The sequence below is a fragment of the Emydura macquarii genome, unplaced genomic scaffold (genome assembly GCF_026122565.2).
Source record: "Emydura macquarii macquarii isolate MOO-44397 ecotype Brisbane River unplaced genomic scaffold, CSIRO-AGI_Emac_v2 contig_1300, whole genome shotgun sequence".
Classification (NCBI taxonomy): domain Eukaryota; kingdom Metazoa; phylum Chordata; order Testudines; family Chelidae; genus Emydura; species Emydura macquarii.
The window spans coordinates 1,064,924-1,084,363 of NW_027131437.1; the positions used below are offsets into that span (position 1 = coordinate 1,064,924).

Sequence of the window (19,440 nt, forward strand, 5' to 3'; positions counted from 1 at the left end):
GTGTGTGCAAGGCGTGTGTGCAAGGCGTGTGCAGGGCGTGTGTGCAAGGTGTGTGTGTGCAGGGCGTGTGTGTGCAGGGCGTGTGTGCAAGGCGGAGGGGGGGAAGCTGAGCGGCGCGGGGGGATGCAGGGTGCAGGGCAGGGGGTGCTGGGGACAGGTTGCTGGGTGCGCCGGGGGGTGCTGGGGAGGGATCCCCGTGTGGGGCCGGGTGAGCGTGTCCCCGGGTGCCCAGCTCAGTCCGCGGGTGCTGCCTAGCCCCGTCTTGTGCGGGGCAGCCGAGCTGGCTGCGGGCTGGGAGGGCGGGGGTCTGGCGGGGGGGTGCTGGTGCGGGACTCGGGCGCTGCGGGCGGGCGGGCGCTAGGACCGCGCGGCGCGGCGCGGGCGGGAGGCGGCTGGCGCTGCTCGCTCCGCTCGGCTCGGCTCGGCTCGGCTCGGCGGGCTGGGCTGTGCGGCTCAGTGCGGCAGTGAAGGCGGCGGAGCTGCGGGAGGAGGCCGCGCCGGGCAGGGCAGGGCAGGGGGTGGCGGCGGAGCGCGGCGGAGGGAGAGGCGGCGGCGCCCGGGGAGGAGGAGGCGGAGGAGGTCCAGGCCCGGGACCGGCCGAGGTAGGACAGGGCCCCGGGCGGGGGGGCCGCTCCCCATGGGCCGATCCTCCCCTTCTCCGCCTCCGGGGTGGGGGGCGGTGCCATGGGGGCAAGCGGGCAGGGCGCGGGGGGGCCGGGCCCCCGGGCACGGCACGGCGCGGCGCGGCACGGCACGGCTGGCAGATCCCCCGCCCGCCTGCACCAGCCGCAGCCGCAGCCGCCCCCTCCCCGGGCTGCGTTCGCCAGGCACCGCAGCCCCCCCCGCTTGTTGCATTTCGTGTGACTGCGAGGAAATCTGCCCTGGTGTTGCATCGCCCCCCCCCGGTCTGCGTTGTGCAGCGGTACCTCGCTGCCCCCCCCGCCCGCCCGCCCGCCCGCAGCGGGGAGGGTCGGTCCGCGGGGGTCACCCCCTCCCCGCACCCAGCCTGCCCCCGCCCGCCTGCAGAACATTCCGGGCGCGCGGACTCGGGTCCCCGGGCGAGGGGGGCACAGCCCTCGAGCGGCGACTGAGCCGAGCCGAGCCGCCAGCGCCGTCCCCTGAGCTGGGGATTCAGCTTTGGCGGCCGGTGGGGGGGCGCACCCAGGGCCCCCCGTCCGGGGGGGCTTTCCTGCATTGCACACCCCTTTGCAGATGGGGCTCGGCTGCGCTGCCCTGCGCCCGGCTAGAACAGTTCTCTTCTCCCTTTTTTTATTTGTTTTTTGCAGCCGTGCATTGGGTTTTGTAAACCCCCCGGTGGGGGAGGAGAGGGGTGGGCTCGGTTCCAGGGCAAGGGAATAATCCCCTCCCGCTCCCTCCAGCCCGTCTGTTAAGTGGAATGCACGGAGTCGTGTTTGCAAGAGGGTGGTATGGAGGGCAGAGAAGAGAAGCAGGAAAAATGGCAGCCTGGCATGACCCTCCCTCCCTCCTCCGCGTTCCTCGCCTGTGCCCTCCAGAGTGAGGGGCTTTAGGAGACAGACTGCAGGCTGGGGGGGGGGGAGGGGGTTTAGGCAATCAGGGGGTTCTGGAGACAAGCGGCTGGGGTGTAAGGCACTGGTTTGAGGGTAGGGGAGGGGGCATTGCTCTGATCTGCCGGGAGAGGAGACCATCCTTGGGAAGCAGGTCCCTGTGCCCCCCCACCTGTGGCTAGGTCTGTTTGTATGGGAGGTGGGGAACCCCTTGAATTTGGGCAGGAGGAGCTGCTGCTGCTGCTGCTGGATGGTCCCTGCTGATGGCCAGGGTGGGCTACAGGGAGGTGAATTCCCCCGGCTCCACTAGAAGCACCCTCTTGCTCTGGAGCTTCACTGAGCAGATGGAAGGAATCCTACTCCCTCGCCCTCCTCAGACACAGGCCAGGCCAAATCAGGGAGAGGGTGATGCCCTGTACGGAAGGTGCAAGGTTTTGGGGGGTGAGAAGAGAGGATTCTTCCCCTTCACCCCATCATCAAACCCAGGCCCAGGGGAGGGTTAGCAGGACAGAGACCCTGCAAGGGGCAGAGGAAGCAGCTGCACCCCCAGAGTGGATTTGAAGGCGCCAGGGCAATTCACAGCCCTTGACGAGGCATTCACTGTGAGGCGCTGGGTGCAGACGTGTCCTTGAACGCTGTGCATCTGCACTGATGAAGGGCAAGGCATCACAGCTGGGATTTGGCGGAAGGAGGGAGGCTGCATCCTGGATCTGGCCCCTTCTCCAGCACATACACAGTCGCTGCAGGGGAATTGCCTCCACGGGACCATTTAATCAGCCCCACAAATTAGCCCTGTAAAACTTGCTCCCTTCTCTCCTGTCTGTGCCTCTTTTTTCCCTGCATTGCCTGCTTGGCTGGTTTATCATCTCAGGCCTGGCAGAGGGCCAGGCACCATCCCCTCCCCCCGGGGCTCTCTTTTCTCCAGCCTTTGGGCTGGGATCTGGCAGGCGATGTGGGGGGGGGGACACTGTGCAGATCTCTATTCTCCCCCCCCCCCAAGTCCTCTTGTTTTTTTATTTGGAAATTGCCTCCCTCCCTCTTTTCCGTCCTCAGCCGCAGCAGCAAGGCTGGGCTGCCTGTATTGTGACAAGGGCTTTGCAGCTCCTTCCCAAACACAAGAAGCCTGGAGAGGTTCTGCAAGGCAGGCTGGCAGCTGAGATGGGCACTTTACTCATTCTGTGCACACAGATGTCATTGACTTAGCTTGCCCATCTACGTGTGTGCCAGTTTCTCTTGCTCTCTCATCTGTCACTTGGGAGTGATAAAGTCCTGTGGGATCTGCATGTAGATTCTATTTCTTATATATAGTCATTTCATGATGATCTTTATTGAAGTGCTTGCCCTGTTGGGGTGGGGGAGCGGGGAGCACTGCTACCTTTGTCAGTTGCCTTGGAAAGCTCTCAGTCCAGGTTTGGGGCAAAGAGGGCAAGTTGACATGTTGTTTACTCTCCAGGAAACTTGTTTAAGTGGGGTACTGTTATGTAGAAATATTGGGAAATGCACTAAAGAGACACTTTGAAGGCCCATCTATACATTCAGGGGTTTGAGTCTTTGCAGAACTGTGTGGTTTATTTTCCGCTTGATGATTTTGCTTGCTAAGAATAGTCAGATGTCCAGCTAGAATGAGAGAGAATCAGGCTGTAAGTCACGGGTTTCATGCATACAGGAGCGAAGTTCATATCTTGTATTGATTGTGCTAGTTTTCATCCGTTGACCTGTTTCCTTCTGGAAGTACAATGCAAAAATCTATATGGAGAAAGAAAGGCTTTTTCATGGCTTGGAATTGAGGCCTGAAAGATTTGTATCTGCTTATGACGTGTACAATGATGCTCCTCTTACCGTTACCACAGACTTCCCTAGCTATCTCTTTTTATGTTTATTGATGAGATAAGTTCAAGTTAGCGATGTCTTGTTTTCAACATTCGAGTGTGTTTGTCTGTGAGCAAGTGAAATTTTCCTCTTAGCTCAGTTCCTCTTTTTTTCTTCCCTTTGTGCTAGGTAGATGTCATCACAATTGGATTGGTTTACTGTATTTGCATTGCTTTGCTAAGTGGATGATTGCAGAATTAAACCAAGAGGTCAGTGGCTATGTCCTGGTAAACTGTTTGCGGCCCAGTAACCTCTGGAGAATCTAGGCTTTGAAAACACACAGTGCTGTACGTGAGTGTATATTTCTAACTCAGCTGCTTATACATGCCTGGAGTTATAGTGCACTTAGAGAGGCCAGGTTTCTATCCGAATCCTATGCAAGAAGAAAAGGCCTGGAAATTTGTAAGCAGATTCTTCAAATCCAGTGGCTGTGAAGTTCTTGACAATAATGGAAGAGGAACTGACCTTTTTGTGTTAAGTAACTGCTCTCAATAACGCTTCACACATGCAATAGCCTTTCATGCTGAGTCAGCTGGAAACTTCCTAGCAGGAGCCTTTTTTCTTAAAATGAAATGTCCACAAACATCTCTAGGAAGTAATGGATGCCCATATAGAACGCTTGAGTAAGGGCCTGCAAGCAGCCGCTCTGTAGTAGAGTGGCAGTGGGATTAGAGTCCTAACAACGTTTCCTTAGCTGCTTAAATAATCCCTACATTTCTAAGTGTCTTAAACATCTCTCCGGGTTGATTGGGATGAAAGCAGAGCCAAAATGATTTAGTTCAGAACTTCATTGTCAGGGAAATTTGGGCTGGGTAAAACCCTGGAGGGATGTTTGCATTTAAAATGTTGGCAGAATCCACTCATTTGATCCTGCTTTGCAAAGTATTTTTGAGGGTGGGCACCACTCCTTTCACCAGAGCACCTCCCATTGCTTACTGGAGTTAGTTTGCATTTGTTACTTCACATAACCGATACGTGAAGCTCTGCTTCTGGGCAGCAGCTCTGGGAACTTCAGGTGATTTAATATTCATTGTGTATAGTCCTAGAAATATCCCTGCACATCTGGGCATGCTGGCATCTCCCCACACTTCTACCAGACAATGGTCTGGCTTTTTTCCTTGTCCCCTGTTACAATTGGGGTTCATCTAAACTACAGCATGCCTGCTTTGCTCAGTCTTCGGTTATCCTAATCTTCTTAGTGTGTGCTTGAGAACAGTTTGGGAGGTTTCCCTTATAAATCCCTTGAGTGTGTCAAAACGGCTAAGGTCATTGGTAGAAAGTAGATTTGGCTGCAACCCTGGTGTATAGGTGGTGACTTCACAGAAAGGGGTGCCTAGCTTATTCTGGGCTTCTTTGCTCCTGTGGCAGAACTGAAAAGGAACGTGAATTGGCACAGTGACACCCTTTATTACTCTGATGAGTGTGTTTAATGTTCCACGTGGAATGGGCTGGTTTTATGTATGGCGTGTGTTTTGAGTGCTGGTTGAACAGAATTAGCTACATGTAAACAGTTTCATACTTTTGAGTGCAGTGGTCTGGAGAATAAAGAGTAGAGATTGGGACCAAGTCAGGGTTCTCAAATTTTCTTGTAGATTTTGGACTGTTTAGCTTTTTAAATGAAGTTCCTCTTGACCTGCGAACCAGGAACTCTTCTAGCCACCATTCTGTTAGCGTTGGTGAGGGGATGGGGGGGAGAGGTCTGGGAGACATCCAGGGGCATGTGAAGCAAATGTTTCATAAAGTCTTGGAGTGTGAGGTCAGATCATCTAGTCTAGCCATTAAATTTCAGATACTCCGATATCTCTGTATTGAGCCCCGTGACTTGTGTTTGAGTAAAAACCAGGTACCGTCCAGAAAGACATCAGATGTGAAGAATCCACCACTTCCCTAATCACCCTCACTCCTAAAAAAGCACGCCTTCTTTCTACTTTGAATTTGCTTGGCTTCAGTTCCTGTCCCTGGTTCTTCTTCTGCCTTTCTCAGCTAGGATGAAGAGCTCTTTAGTATCCAGTATTTTCTCCCTGTGAAGGCACTCGTATACTGTAATCAACTGACCTCTCAGGCTTCTTTTTGATAAGCTAAACAGATTGAGCTCTTTAAGTCTCATTGTAGGGCATTCTCTTTCACCCTCAAATCATTTCCGTGGCTCCTTTCTGCATTCTCCAGTTTTTCAGCATCCTTTTTAAAATGTAGATACCAGAACTGGATGCAGTATTCCAGCATTGGTCTCAACAATGTTGTATACATGTGAAATCATCTGCCTGCTCCTATCCCCCAGTTCATATATTCAGGGATCACATTAGCCCTTTTATCACAGCGTTGCACTGGGAGCTCATGTGCAGTTGCTCAATCAGTGCTTTCCAGAATATATTCTCCCATTCTGTAACTGGCCAGCATTCCTTGTTCCTAGATGTATAACTTTGCATTATTATGTTTACAGTATAAGAGAGGGTCTTGACTAGTTAGGTTACAGATAGGAGAAAAGAAAGTCTGGTTGTGTAGAATAACTTTCTGTGGGGCTAGTTTTGGGACCTTTCCCGTGTTCTCCTCCTTTAAATCCAGTCTGTTGCTGCCAACCAGCCATTCTGCGCTCCAGCATACCTGGTTTTCAGGGTATTTTCACTTGAGGTGTTTCTGCTGTGAACAGTTCCCAGCCCTTGCCAGAGCTGATCATCAGTTTTTGTTGAAATTCACAGGACATAGTATAAAGTTGTATAGAGAACTTGGTGAAGGTAAGAGCCAAATACAAATGAGATGGAGATTCTGACTCCTTTGTCTAACACCGACATATTCTGTTGAATAATAAGCAAAATATTTAACCACAGAAGTTTATAATTAGCTAAGCGTGTTTAACTGGATTAAGCCAATATTTTTACCCAAGGACAATGAATGTATTGCAGCCCTCTGGGAGTAAGAGCATAGGTGACGCTATCACTTCTAAACCATTAGCCCTGAAAAATTTTGGCAAATATGGCTATGATTTTGTCTGTTGATCTTTCTCTTATCAGCCTTGTTGTAGTGAAAAGAGAGAAATCTTTCCCAGTTTCCTTCCTTTAGCAATGTCAAGAGGTGTGGTTTGCAGCGTCATTTAGTTGTTGGTACCATTTTGGGAAGTGATCTCCTCTGACCTCAGCGTCTAAGGACGGATGGATTTGTTGGCTACGTGGATGGTAGATTCCAAGGAAAACTCAGGTGCAGTAGGTGCTGTTGACTCAGGAATAGGTGGCAATCTTGCCTCTGAGTCAATACTCAGTGAATGCTGTGGTGTTGAGCTGCTGGAGGGGGTGGCAGTGACTCAAGGTAGTTAGCACTCTCTCTCTGAGTCAGGGCTCAGCTAATGCCCCAGTGTGATTTAGAGACTCCTGGATGGGGGTTGGTGGCTCAGTAGGTGTCTCTTGTTCCTGAGTCAATTCTGAACTTGTGCCCCGGGATGGGGGAGTGGAAGGAGGGAGTGTGCTGTCACAGGAGTGTTGGTGACTCGAAGTAACGACAATCACACCTTGCAACACTTACCATGTTTGAAGTGCTTTGGACCGATTCCCTAATGAATCCTCACAGCCCCTTGGAAGCCCCCCTATTTTTACAGATGCAAAGTGACTCCCTCAAGATCACATAGGGGAGTCTCCATTCCAGAGTCGGGTTAGAATCAGGATCTGCCAATTGCCAGTGTACTTGTCTATGTGGAAGGTGGCCCTTACCCCCGGGTCTGTGCTGAACCACTCTTCCGGGTGCAGCGCGGTGTGAGCAGAGGTGCTGTCTTTCACATGAGGAGCGAAGCTAAGGTCTTAACTCCTTGTGGTCATTAACGATCCCGTGGCACTTACTCCCAGAGGCAGGATGTCACTGTCTGTGTCATGGCCAAGTGCCAGCTTGGGGAAGGGGAACTGCATTCTGACATACCTAAAATTCTGCCTCTCGGGTCAGAGGGAAGCAGCTCAGCTGCTGTAGAGAGAATGTGTGTGTGTGACTGGCATTTTTAAGCATGGTCTGGAGGTGGCTGTATTTCAGCGATCTGTGCATACTGCATGTATGTCTGTGAAAGGACCTTGGGGTCCCATTCTTTGGGATGAAACATGCCCTCATTATTAATAGCTGAGGCAGGAGGCTCATGAGCTCTGCTCTTCTCAATGACGTGAAGTGAAATGCCTGTTAGGTTTCTGTGAATTGCCAACATGTGATCAGACTGAGGCATCTTGACAGCAGGACTTGAGGCGTCCCTAATAAACCCTGGTTTGTCAGCACTGTGTGTATCAGAGAAGGTAACCCACTTTAAACGCCTCTGCCGTTAGTGGGAGTGACTGGCAGGTCCCATACAAGCTCTGCCTTGTGGGAGCAGTGCAGTAAGTTTTCTTCCCCACTTGCCTTCAGTTGTAAGGTCAGACTGAGCTGTTAAATACAGGAGCAGAGGAACATGCGGACGAGTCCTTCCCTGCACTTCAAAGGCAGGCGCTGGTGCGTGAGTGGGAGAGCCAAGCAGGTGGCAAGGAGAGGATTAATTTGAGCTCAAGCTCTGAGACCTGCTGCATTAACTGGGTGAAACTCTTCCAGTTTGCAGGCTTTGCTAGTAATGCCCCAGTAATAGTTCCAGGTCCTAGTGCAGAGGAGGAGGAGAGCGAGCACCTGTTGGGGGAGCAGAGGAGGAGCACACTAGCTGGGTGAGGTTATTCAGAGAGCTTGGGACCAAGGCAAGGGTTCTGTGGATGGGCCATTCACCAAGGACCCAACAGATTCCACATTGAATGCGTGTAGCCTGCTTCAAGCGTGTTCCTTTGCAGACGCTTTCAGTGACGTTTAGAGGTAAGTAACGTTGTGTGGACGTTGTCAAGCCCCCTTTAAAAAGAGAGGCAGAGTCCCTCGCTGGTCTGACAGGGACTCCCCTCCCTCACTGGACTCACAGCAGCAGCTTGCGGCTGCTAGGGGAAGGAAGGGCATTTACACTCTGTTGTAGTGGAGGGGAAATGTTGCTTAAATGGCTCATTTTGGAAAACAAGTGTTTGTATTTATTTAAAGTTGCGCAGAGGGCAGAGGGAGAGGTTAGGTAGTGAGGCTGCTGGCGGGACCGGGGGGAAGCCTTCATTGCTAGTTGTTCCCCAGCGCTCCCCCTTGTGTGTTCTCTGTCTGCCTGGTGTTCCTTACGCAGCCCAACTATTTTTAGTGCATTTGGAGCCCATGTTTGCTGGAAGCGAATCAAAGCTTGAGAATTGGACATTTTTCAGAGTGGAGCTGCGTGCTGCTCTGAGCGAGCGATTTCTCTGGGACATTGGGGATGACCTGGGGTGGGGGCTGGCTGGCTGTGCTTAGCTATTTGCTGGCCTTGTGTGTGTTTTGGAACGACTTTGTAATGGCAAAGCTCCCTGCATCTGGGGGGAGAAGTGGCTGACAGAGACGTTTCCTATGGATCTGGGGAGGCTTACTTAGAAATCCAGACTACCATTGCCAGCAGATCGGCAGGGGCCCACAGGGTGGGAGACCTACCAGAGGAGGGTGTGTTCTATGGTGAGGGGCCCCCAGGGGTACAAGACCCCCACAGTGGAGCCAGACTGTGTGGAAATTGAGGTCCGGAGTGGGGTGAGACTCTGCTAGGGGAATCAAATGGCTTGGGGGCAGGACCCTGGAAGCATGAGACCCAGGCCAAGGAACTGGGTTGCCTGGGGATGCTAGGACAGAGGGATGAGACACCCTGGCTGAGGGGCGCAGGGCTGAGGGGTGTCCGAAACCAACAGGCGCTGCTCAAACCGAGCAGTCGGGTGATCCCTGCCCCAAGGAGCACACAGTCTAGAGATCCAGCAAGTAGGGGGCATGGCACGACACACACGCAGCGCTGTGACATGCACAGAAGTAGGAGATGTGAACAGTCCCCCAGGCTCTCCTCTAGCACAACGTGTCGCCCGGAGGCAGCACAGTAGAGGAGGCGCTTCGGGTGGGGGCCTCGCAGCTGAGCACAGGGAGCACGCCCTAGGTGTTAGGGGCAGAGGAGTGGGAGAAGCTGGGAATGGGCACTGGAGGCTGACACCATTCGAGGAGGCAAGGCAGCACCTGGAATTTGGCAAGGGCTGGACAGGGAGGACAGAGTCATGAGGGCTTGGACGGGGTTGACAAATAGTTGGTCCTGTCTGTGCGGAGGAAACTTCCACTGCTTCCCCCTTCTCGGTTGGTTGAAGAGCTCTGTGTCAGAGACACCAGTGCATTACCACTTGTCAGGCGGGCAGCGGGCATTGCATCTTCACCGGGAATGCACTGAGTGGCCTGAGGGCAGCTGTTGCACTGACCTCTTTGACAGCTCCCTTGGCTGACAAACCTCTCTAGCGCCAGCTGAGTCTCCTGGGAGATCCCAACTTATCTCTGCTTCTCCCCTTGGCCATGACCCCGTATCCACATCTCGGTTCCACAGGTCCCCAGCCAGCAAGCCACGGGTGGATTCTGCCCTCTTAGTCCAGCTCTCTCCCGCTTTCCTCCCCCGCTGCTATCTTCCTTTCCAGCTCGGCTCCGGCAAGCCACAGGTACGCTGGCAATTGAGGCTGCAGCAGGAGCTGCAAAACTGGGAACTGAGCTCCTTCTAATCCCTTGGCTACAAGGTTCCCCTTCCTTCTGCTCCCTCCAGCCCCAGCAGGACTTGCAGTGCCCTGAGTGGGCGGGCAGGGGCGTGCAGTTGGGTCCTGCAGACCCAGGAGGGGAGGCTGTGGAAAGGGGTGCATTTTGGAGAGAAAGGGTAGACTCTGGAGGGGTGGGGGCATAGCACAGGGCAGAGGGGATTCTCAGCTGATGGATGGTGAGGGACGCTGTCTTTGTTGACAACTGTCACAGCCACCCCACCTGAATCGCTGCCAGGCAATCCCAGCATGGATGCAAAGGCAGCAGTGGAGTTGTGTTAGTGGTGACGGTGTCCATGGGGACCGGCTTTGGAGGACGGAACGGGCTCGGTTTGGCCCCGGTACGTTGGAGCTGGCGTCAGGCTGGGATGAAGGGAAACAGGTCAGGAGAGGAGGGATGGCTTGTGTCTCTTTGGGGTGGAGATGGGAGTTGAAGCTATGTGAGTGGATGAACTCGCCCGCAAAGAGGATGTGACAGGAGAAGAGGCAGGGGTCAAATGCAGCACCTATGAAACTCCTGGGAGAGCAGAGCCAGAGGGAGCCAGGAGTCATGGAAGCCCCGGGTGGATAGTATGTCAAGAAGGAGTGTGTGAGCAGCAGTGTGAAAGGCAGCGGTGCGGGAAAGGTGGATGAGGAAGGGGTAGCGGCTCTGGAAATTGACCGAGAAGAGGAGGCTGAAGGAGACCTTGGTGAGACACATTTCGGTGGAGTGGAGGGGCTGGAAGCCCAGGTGAAGTTGAACCTGGAGCAGGGGAACTAGAGATGGTGATTGTAGATGGCATAGCAGGGGGAATGGGGCTGGGGGGTGGTTGAATGGGGACAAGGGTGTCTGGCGGCAGGGGAGCCCAGGAGAGGCGGATCTGTTCCGGAGCGTGCCTTAGTCGTTCAGGCTGGCAGAGGGGAAACAACTCCCAAGTGTTGGTCCCAGGATCCCTGCGAAGAATAAAGAGGCAGGGAGAGAGAGACCCGTTCCTGCGGACACCCAGCCCCCAGCCTCTGCCCAGAGCAGAGATGTATGGGGAGGTGGGGGGAGAGGGAGGGGCCGTTTCCTGCGGACACCCCGGCCTCTGCGCAGAGACGTGTGTGTGTGCGGACACACACACACACACACACACACACACACACACACACACACACACACACACACACACACACACACACACACACACACACACACACACACACACACACACACACACACACACACACACACGACACAAAGAGGGAGAGGCTGCTTCCTGTAGACACCCAGCCCCTGGCCTCTGCACAGAGCTGGGAGGGGGGCAGGGAGGGACAGGCTGCTGATTGCAGCGGACACCCGGCCCCCCAGCCTGCCTGCGGCTCGGGGAGGCAGGAGGACCCTCTGAGCTGGAAGTTTCTGTTCTAGAAGCAGCAGCCCTGCCTGCCCAGCAGCCCCCCACCCTCCTGGCTGGGAACAAGCTGCGGCTGGAAAGCTCTAGAAACAATTTGCAGCTCCCGTGCCAAAGGCAACAGCAGCCCCGGCCATGGCTAAATGCAGGCAGCATTTTCCATAGCAACAGGTGCTTGGCCGTGGTGGGCAGCCCCCGCTTGGAGGCGGGGGGCTGCATCTGTCTAGGACAGCCAGGGGAGATGCTGCGCTGCACCCCAGGACAGGATTTGGGATTGGCGGGGGGCCTGGGAAGGGTGAGAGGGCTCTCCGTGGAGCCTGGAGGAGCTGGTTAGCATGGTGTCAGGGTGGAGGGGACCCTTGCAGGTGGTGGTGGCCAGCGCAGCTGAGGGAAAGGGGCCCTGCCTAGCTGAGTCAAGGTTGCGGTGTGTTAATAATTGTCCCTGACTGGGGGCGAGGCCACTTCAAGCTGGTGCCTGTGGTTGCCGTGCGATGGTGTTCTGGGCCTCACCCTGCGCCCTTCTCTGTGTTTCCCCCACAGGTGGCAGGAAGGTCCGGACAAACAGACGGACGGAGGGGCCCAGGACGTTGCTGCTGGGGGCAGTTTTTAAACTTTCTTCTTGTTTTTAAAGTTTGAACTTTTTTTTAATTTTATTTTTTTTAAAAAAGCAAAAGTTCCCAGCCCCTCCCTCCCCACGATGCCGTCCAACGGGACTATTGACACCAGCAGCCCTACTCCGGACCGGGAGACGCCCGATGCTCACAAGGTAAGGGATGCACAGGGGCAGTGCTGGGCTCAGAAGCCGGGCACACCTGCCCAGGAGGGATCCCCAGCCCTTCCCACTCTCTGATGGCCTGTGTGTATGATGTTTGATGGGTTTCAGCCCACTTTCCTGCCGCAGCGGTGTCCATGCCAGATGTTCTGCTGCAGCTGGCACCAACTGGCAGAAGGGCTGGGATGCTGAGCGCCACTCTCCCCTGGTGAGGGTCCCTGCAAGGTGGGCAGGACTGGAGTGGGGTGGGAGGGGAAATGGCTGGCCCTGCAGCTGCCTGCATGGTCCCTGCTGGGGGGGGATACATGGAGGGTTAAGGCCCGTTTCAAGTCTAACTGGCTGGCTGATTTCCAGGCCAAACGGGGGTGGGGGAACGTTCTGGTGTCTAGCAGGCAGGGAGCTGAAGCTGGCGGGAGAGGGGAGTGGGGCCTGGCCAGAGGCTTGTGCTGTTGAGCTGAGCTGGGGGCGGGGGGAGGCGCTGGGGAGGCCTGAGCTGCAGAGTGGGATTAGAGCGGATTGAGCTATTTCTGGGCACTGCTGAGCAGGGGGGGGTGACTGTGCTGCTGAGACCTGCTGTTACCTTTGCTGCTGCTGCCGCCCGGGACAGTACACAGCCTGAACTGGGGACACATGGGGCGGAGACACGCTGGGGCAGGGAGATGGGGAGAAGATTGGCAGGGGAGAGAGACCCACGCTGAGGTGAGAGTGGGGAGGAGGAAAGCCTGGGGCAGGGGTGCGAAGAAAAGACCCGCTGTAGTGGGGGAGCACAACGAAGACACGCACACGTTGTGTGGGGAGGCCCAGAGAAGGGAGAGAGACATGGAGGGGGAGGGGGTGGAGTGAAGCAATGTGCGCACACATGGGGGAGGGGGGCGGGCTAGGACAAAGCATGTCGGGGGGCGGGAAGAGGGGAGATGCACAGCAAGACCTAGTACTCTGGCTCTGAGGGGAGGGGGGACACAAGTGCCTGTGCCAGAGCTGGGGCAGGAGAGCTCAGGTGAGCCCCAGCGGGGGGAGGGGACTTGTGGGATCCCTTGGAGGGGCTCTATGTACACCCCTCCATAGCTGGGGGAGAGTGTGCACAGCATGGCGTGAGTGTACAGCGAGCCTGGGGCTGCGTGGGAGAGTGGGAGAGGGAAGGGGTCCCAGGTGGAGCTGGGCAGCAGTGGGGGTGATGGGACAGTGCCCGTTTGCTGGTGGGGAGCGGCCCCCTCCCGGGCTCCCCCGCTTGGTCTCAGGACAGCTCCTCCCTCCTTGGTTCCTCACTATTCACACAAAGAGGCTTGTGCAAGTCCACTAACAGCAGCTTTTTATGGTCTGGTTTATTAACGTCAAGTTCAGACAGGAACGCAAAAGTCTGCCCTCCAGCCGTACGCTGGGCACAACCCCAAACTCCCCTGGTGTCTCCGGCTCCTCCAGCCCTTCTCCTGGGGCAACTCCCCGGCTCTGTGTCTTTGCGGGGCCTCTCTCCCCCTCCCCACTGCTTCCTGCTGCCCTTTCTCGGGGAGGGAGGCAGCTCTCAGGCGGTTCTAATTAAACCCGCACCTCTTCCCAGGTGTGGCAGGCAGGGCTAATTGTGCAGAGCTGGCCGGCTCCAGCCCTCTGGTCCTTAAAGGGACAGGCCACCCCATTGCACAGCCTCACCCTTGCCCACCACAGGGCAAGTTTCTACCGTCTTTGTTTCTTCCATTGTCCCTTGCTGGCCTGTTTTGCCAACAGCGATACCTCCAACTGGCTAAACCCACGGAGCGACTGGCTCTTTCCTCCGCGGCGTCCTCCATCTCCCCTGTGTGGAGACGAAGCGCACCCCTCTTGTCCACCAGCATTTCCATTTGCCACGCTAAGCCCTTTATCTGCGGCTAGCTCATCGCTTTCTGGCAGGCCTCCTTCAGAGCATCAAGTTCCCTCTGGTGTGTCTCCTTCAAAGAGAGCAAACCACTAATCTTCACTCCTGCCAGTTCTGTCTTTACCCCTCTTTCCCAACCAGCAGTCTGTCCTGCCACTCCCCAGGCGCTGCCACACTCTGGCCAGGCCTCTCTGGCTTAGTGCCCTTCTCCCCCAACCCAAAATGCGTCTGCTCTCAAGCAGGAGGAGCGGCTGTTGTGTCCTTCTCCGCCCCACTTTCTCCTCTGGCCTCAGGCACAGAGGGCTGACACACTTTCAAGAACACACTAGCGACTGTCTCTCGGACTGCCAGATCTTTCCTGTCTTACAGACCCCTCTCTTTCTTTGCCAAGGGCCTGGGCCTCATTAGGACACGTCTTCAGCACGGGTCCTTCCTTCCTGCCTCTGGAACACCTCTTCCAGAGTCGTCTTCCGGCCTAGTCCTAGTGGGACACAGCTGGTGTACCACTTAGGGGACACGCTCAACTTGGCCTGCTGTTCCTCTTCTCCCCCCTTCTCTTCTGACAGTTCTTAAAGGGGCAGACCCTCCTGCTGTGCCCCACCATTTGACACTTCAAACATTTGGCCCTGCCCTACTATCTCCAGACCACCCATAGACTCATAGACTTTAAGGTCAGACGGGACCGTTATGATCATCTAGTCTGACCTCCTGCACAAGGCAGGCCACAGAACCTCACCCACCCACTCCTGTAGAGACCCTGACCGAGTTACTGAAGTTCTCAGATAATGGTTTAAAGACTTCAAGGTACAGAGAATCCACCAGCAAGTGACTGCAGAAGAAGGCAAAAAAACCCCAGGGTCTTGGCCAATCTGTCCTGGGGGAAAATTCCTTCCCGACTCAAATATGGCGATCAGCTAAACCGTGAGCATGTGGGCAAGACTCACCAGCCAGACACCTGGAAAGAATTCTCTGTAATAACTTAGAACCCTGCATCTAACGTCCCATCACAGGCCATTGGGCATATTTACCTCTAGTCGTCAAAGATCAGTTCATTGCCAAACTAGGCTGTCCCATCAGACCATCCCCTCCAGAAACTCGTCAAGCTCAGTCTGTAAGCCAGCTAGGTTTTTTACCCCCACTGCTCCCCTTGGGAGGCTGCTTCAGAACTTCACTCCCCTGATGGTTAGAAACCTGCATCTAATTTCAAGTCTAAACTTCCTGATGGCCAGTTTATATCCATTTGTTCTTGTATACATTGGTGCTGAACTTAAATAACTCCTCTCCCTCCCGGTATTTATCCCTCTGCTGTATTTATAGAGAGCAATCATACCTCCCCTCAGCCTTCCCTTGGTTAGGCTAGACACCCTTGGCGTGTCTCTTCCCAGTCCCTCCAAGTGTTCCCGCTGCCAACTGGGGCACTCCACTCTTCTGTGTCCAGGCTTCCCCCGTTTAAAGCATAGCAGGCCCTTCCTCGCCGGCTGGCAGTGGTGATCTCCCTGCCCACTGCTGGGCCTGCAGGTGGGCTGCCTGAGGATACTGCAGTGCCTGAAGCTGCTGCTGTTGCTTGCCCAGTACTCAGACCAAACCCTCCACTTTCTTCCTCCTGGCCATCAAACACCCCTCCTGGCTAGGGGGGGGTCTTGGATCCTGCCAACTAGGCCACTGTCGATGCCCCTGGGAATCCTGCAGGGCAGCCCCTCCTCTCAGTTTCCCTCCGTAATTCACAGAAAGGCTTCTACAAGCCCAGTGACGACAGCTCTCTTTAGGGTCTGGTTTATTAGCTTACAGTTCAGAAAGGAACCCAAGGTCTTCCCTCCAGCCACAAACGGGGCAGAGCCCCGAACTTCCCAGCAACTCAGCGTCTGCCCTGCTCCAGTGGACTCCTCGCAGCCCTTCCAAACTGGGGCAACTCCCCTGGGCTCTGAGTCTGCTCTGCAGGAGCCTCTCCTGCTCTGCACGTGCTCCTCACTTTCCTGGACTTTCTTTCCCCCCAGCTTCCTGCTGCCCTTTCTGGGGGGGGGCAGCTCCTCCATCCCCAGCTGGTTCTAATTAAACCCCACACCTCCTCCCACATGTGGCAGGCTCCAGGCCTCCACCCCGAAAGGGGCAGGCCATCCTGTTAGAGGAGGAAAGGCTGGGATCTCCCCCGCTCCCTCCCAATGAGAGGAGGTGGACATGCGCCTGTGTGCTGGAAGAGCAGAGCAAGACAGAGAAGTGCCGTGTACAACAGGGAGATGGGACAGCCCCATGCACCCCGCAGGGAGAGGCGTTAGTGCCAGCCTCTCACCCGGTGGAGCTCCGATGACCCCCAGCAGTGGCTGCGTCCCCTCCCTGCCTCCTGCTCCAGCTGGGGTGCACCAACCTACACTAGCACCATGCTGGGTCCTGGAGCAGCCCTGCGCTTGGCGAGTGCAAAGGTGTAAGACCCCTGCCTCCCGCTGCTACACCCGCTGGTGGCACAGCATAGAATCTGGGTCATTAGCACAGGCTGGGTTTGCTGGCAGGACCCTTTGGAGCGGCTTGTTTTGTCAGCTGAATGCGGAGGAGAGCGGGGCAGACCGTGCCGCTGGGCAGTACAAAGCGCTCGCCTCAGGAGAACTGGGTTCAAATGCTGCTTTGGGCACACGTGCCAATGAGCACAGCCCAGTGGGGGAGGCTAGGCCCACAGTGGCTGTTTTCCATCACAGAAGCGCTCTGTAGCATGCCAGACTCTGTCATTGGCTCTCGGAGCTGCACTAACCCTCCAGGGCTGCGGATTGGGACTGGCGAGTGTGGGTGGGGAAGGGCTGGAATAGCAGGGTGGGGCAGAGGGGAAGGGGGCAGGAGTAGAGGGAAGCCATCTGCAGAGTTTGTGGCTGGGGACCTGCCATTGGAACAGGGGTGGGAAGTGGGGGCCATGGGTCAGGCTCGGGGGGCACTGGCAGAGCTGTCGGTGTGAGAAGAGGGAGCTCAGGGCTGGCCTAGCAGTGGGAACCGTTGCTTGGGAAGGAGGGTGTCAGCTGGTGGAGGTCTGTGATAGCGAGCCCAGCACTGGACTGGAGGGCGGGGAGGGTGCTGGCTGCAGATGGACGGAGGTTTAAACAGTTCCTGCCTGTGCTAGTCTGTCAGAAAACGGTGTTCTTCACTTTCCGGAGCACTGACCCCTCCCCCCAAAGAGGCAATCTGATAGGAAAGCGTCAAAGGTTACTTCGCTCTCTTGGTTCCTGGTTCTTTTATTGTGGTTGTTCTCTCACTGCCCTATGCCAGCCTCCACACATGGGCCGTCACCCTCCCCCCAAGCCCATCTCTCACAGCCCTTTTACCGGCTCTCTTGCGCTGGAGGATGTGGTGGTGGTTGGCCTTCCTCTGGAGGAAAAAAGTCCCTCTTGGGCAGTTCAGAAGCAGATGCCAGGAGAACGGACTGCATGGATGAAGCCTGCATCGGTCAAGGAGGGAGATGAGCTTCATGCCCAGATGCATGAGTCCAGCTTGATGGCCCCATGGGCTGAGTTGGTCCGAGTCCCATAGTTACTGCCCCAAGTTTCTCCAGGCTCGCTTGGCTTTGGCCATGCTGGACTCTTGAGCAGACGTCCCCCTCTTCCCCCTCTGCTTTACGTGCCTGACTCTGTGGTGGTGCCAGTGGGATCTTGAGGGACCTGGCTACAAATGTAGCTGAAACTGGCCTCTCCAGGGCCTGTGCAGAGTATCTGCACCGCAGGGCGTGTCGTCAGCTGGCTTGGCTAACACGGCCTGTCTGCTGGGGCAAGGTGTGAACTGCGGCAAGCCACGTGCGCAGCCCTTTGGACTGTAGGCGCCAGTGTCTCTCCAACAGCTCCTCCTGGGTGTTGGGGTCAGCTGGAGCTTACCGTATTACAGACAGACGCCTGACTCTCTTTCCCCATTGACAGCCCTGTCAGCCTCCCTCCATTGTCCCTCACCTCCAGCCCATCTCCGACTGGGGCTGCTGCTTCTGCCACGATAGCTTTAGGAACCTTTTCCTTCCTCTGTATTGGGGAAATTCATGCAAACCATCCTCATCTCCCTGCCACTCTTTACCTCTCCTCCACCGCATCAGAAGTAAACTCGTCACCCCTTTCCAAGCCTTCATGACTCTGCCCTCCTATCCACCCACCCGTGCCAAATTCCAAGTGCTGCCCTGCCCCCTTGAATGGTGTCAGCCTCCAGTGCCCATTCTCAGCTTCTCCCACCCCTCTGCCCCTAACACCTAGGGCGTGTTCCCTGCGCTTAGCCGCAATCCCCCCCACCCGAAGCGCCGCCTCTACTGTGCTGCCTTCAGGCGACAGGTTGTGCTAGAGGAGTGCCTGGGGGACTGTTCACATCTCCTACTTCTGTGTGTGTCACAGCGCTGCATGTGTGTCGTGCCATGCCCCCTACTTGCTGGATCTCTAGACTGCGTGCTCCTTGGGGCAGGGATCACCCGGCTGCTTGGTTTGGAAGGAGTCCAGTGTGTTATGGGTGCTGCTGAAGGTGATGAATAAATAATAATAACGAAATACTTTCTATGCCAGCAGGAACTAGGGAGGGTGTTAAACTGCAGCTGTTAAAGTTAAACGTTTTTAAATCTGAAAGAGCAGATAGCGTATACACAAGAGTATTAAAAGAACTGGCTGAGAAATTCTCTGAATGTTGATTTTTAACACATTTTGGATCACGGGGGAACTGTCAGATGACTGTAAAAAAGCTAATAATGTGCCAATACTTAAAAATGGTGAATGGGATGACCATGGGAACTACATAGGCTGATTAGCTGGGCAGAGTCCTGGCAAGGCTGATCTAGGATGTGATCTGTAAAGAATTAAAGGGAAGGTAGAAAATTAATGCCAGTAAATGTGGTTTTATGAAAACTACGTGTTGCTAAGATCACAAGTTTAGTTGATCCAGGTAACTGTGCTGACACAATATATTTAGATTGTTGACTCTGTCCCTCATGATATTCTGATAAAGAAATTTCTTTAATACTGAATCAGTCATCGTCGTGGCAAATCCCAAAGGACATAGCCTCCTTGTAGACTGAGTGCCATCCCACTCGGTCTCTAGCGAGGTGCTTCCGGTGATCTGGCTGGACATTGTTTATGTCCATCACTGGCAAGCTTACCACAGCACAGCTTTTGGTGCCTGTGTGATTGCTGGCTGTGTAGTACTAGTGGCATTGCTTGGTAAATCAGCTTCATAATTTGTTGGTCTTCCACCTAATAACACGTCCGTACCGAGAAAGCCCTGAAACCAAACCAGTGCTGATGGAGGTGGTTGCTGGGTCTGGTGACAGATGTCCTTGTTGGTCTGCCACTTAATGTAGAGCAGTTGATGAAGACAAAAATTTCTGTCTGCTGCTGTTCATTCGTCTTCAGCTCCCATGTTTCGTTGCCGTACAGTAGAGTTGGTATAGCCATGGTTCTCCAGATCCACAGCTTCATGGGAAGCTTAATGTCACAATATCCCCACAGAGGCTTCTGAAGGGCTCAGATAT

General features: G+C 55.1%; 1 protein-coding gene across 2 annotated transcripts in view; it reads left to right on the forward strand.

The window, feature by feature from the left end:
* The first annotated feature begins 435 nt into the window (after positions 1 to 435).
* Positions 436 to 19,440, forward strand: part of DNMT3A (DNA methyltransferase 3 alpha) — a 182,787-nt gene continuing 163,782 nt past the window's right edge. For both annotated transcript variants that reach the window (XM_067550482.1, XM_067550484.1), the window contains exons 1-2: positions 436 to 602; positions 11,896 to 12,121. In XM_067550482.1, coding sequence (XP_067406583.1) covers positions 12,053 to 12,121 — 69 coding nt within the window. In that variant the 5' untranslated portion in view covers positions 436 to 602; positions 11,896 to 12,052. The remainder of the gene's footprint in view (positions 603 to 11,895; positions 12,122 to 19,440) is intronic.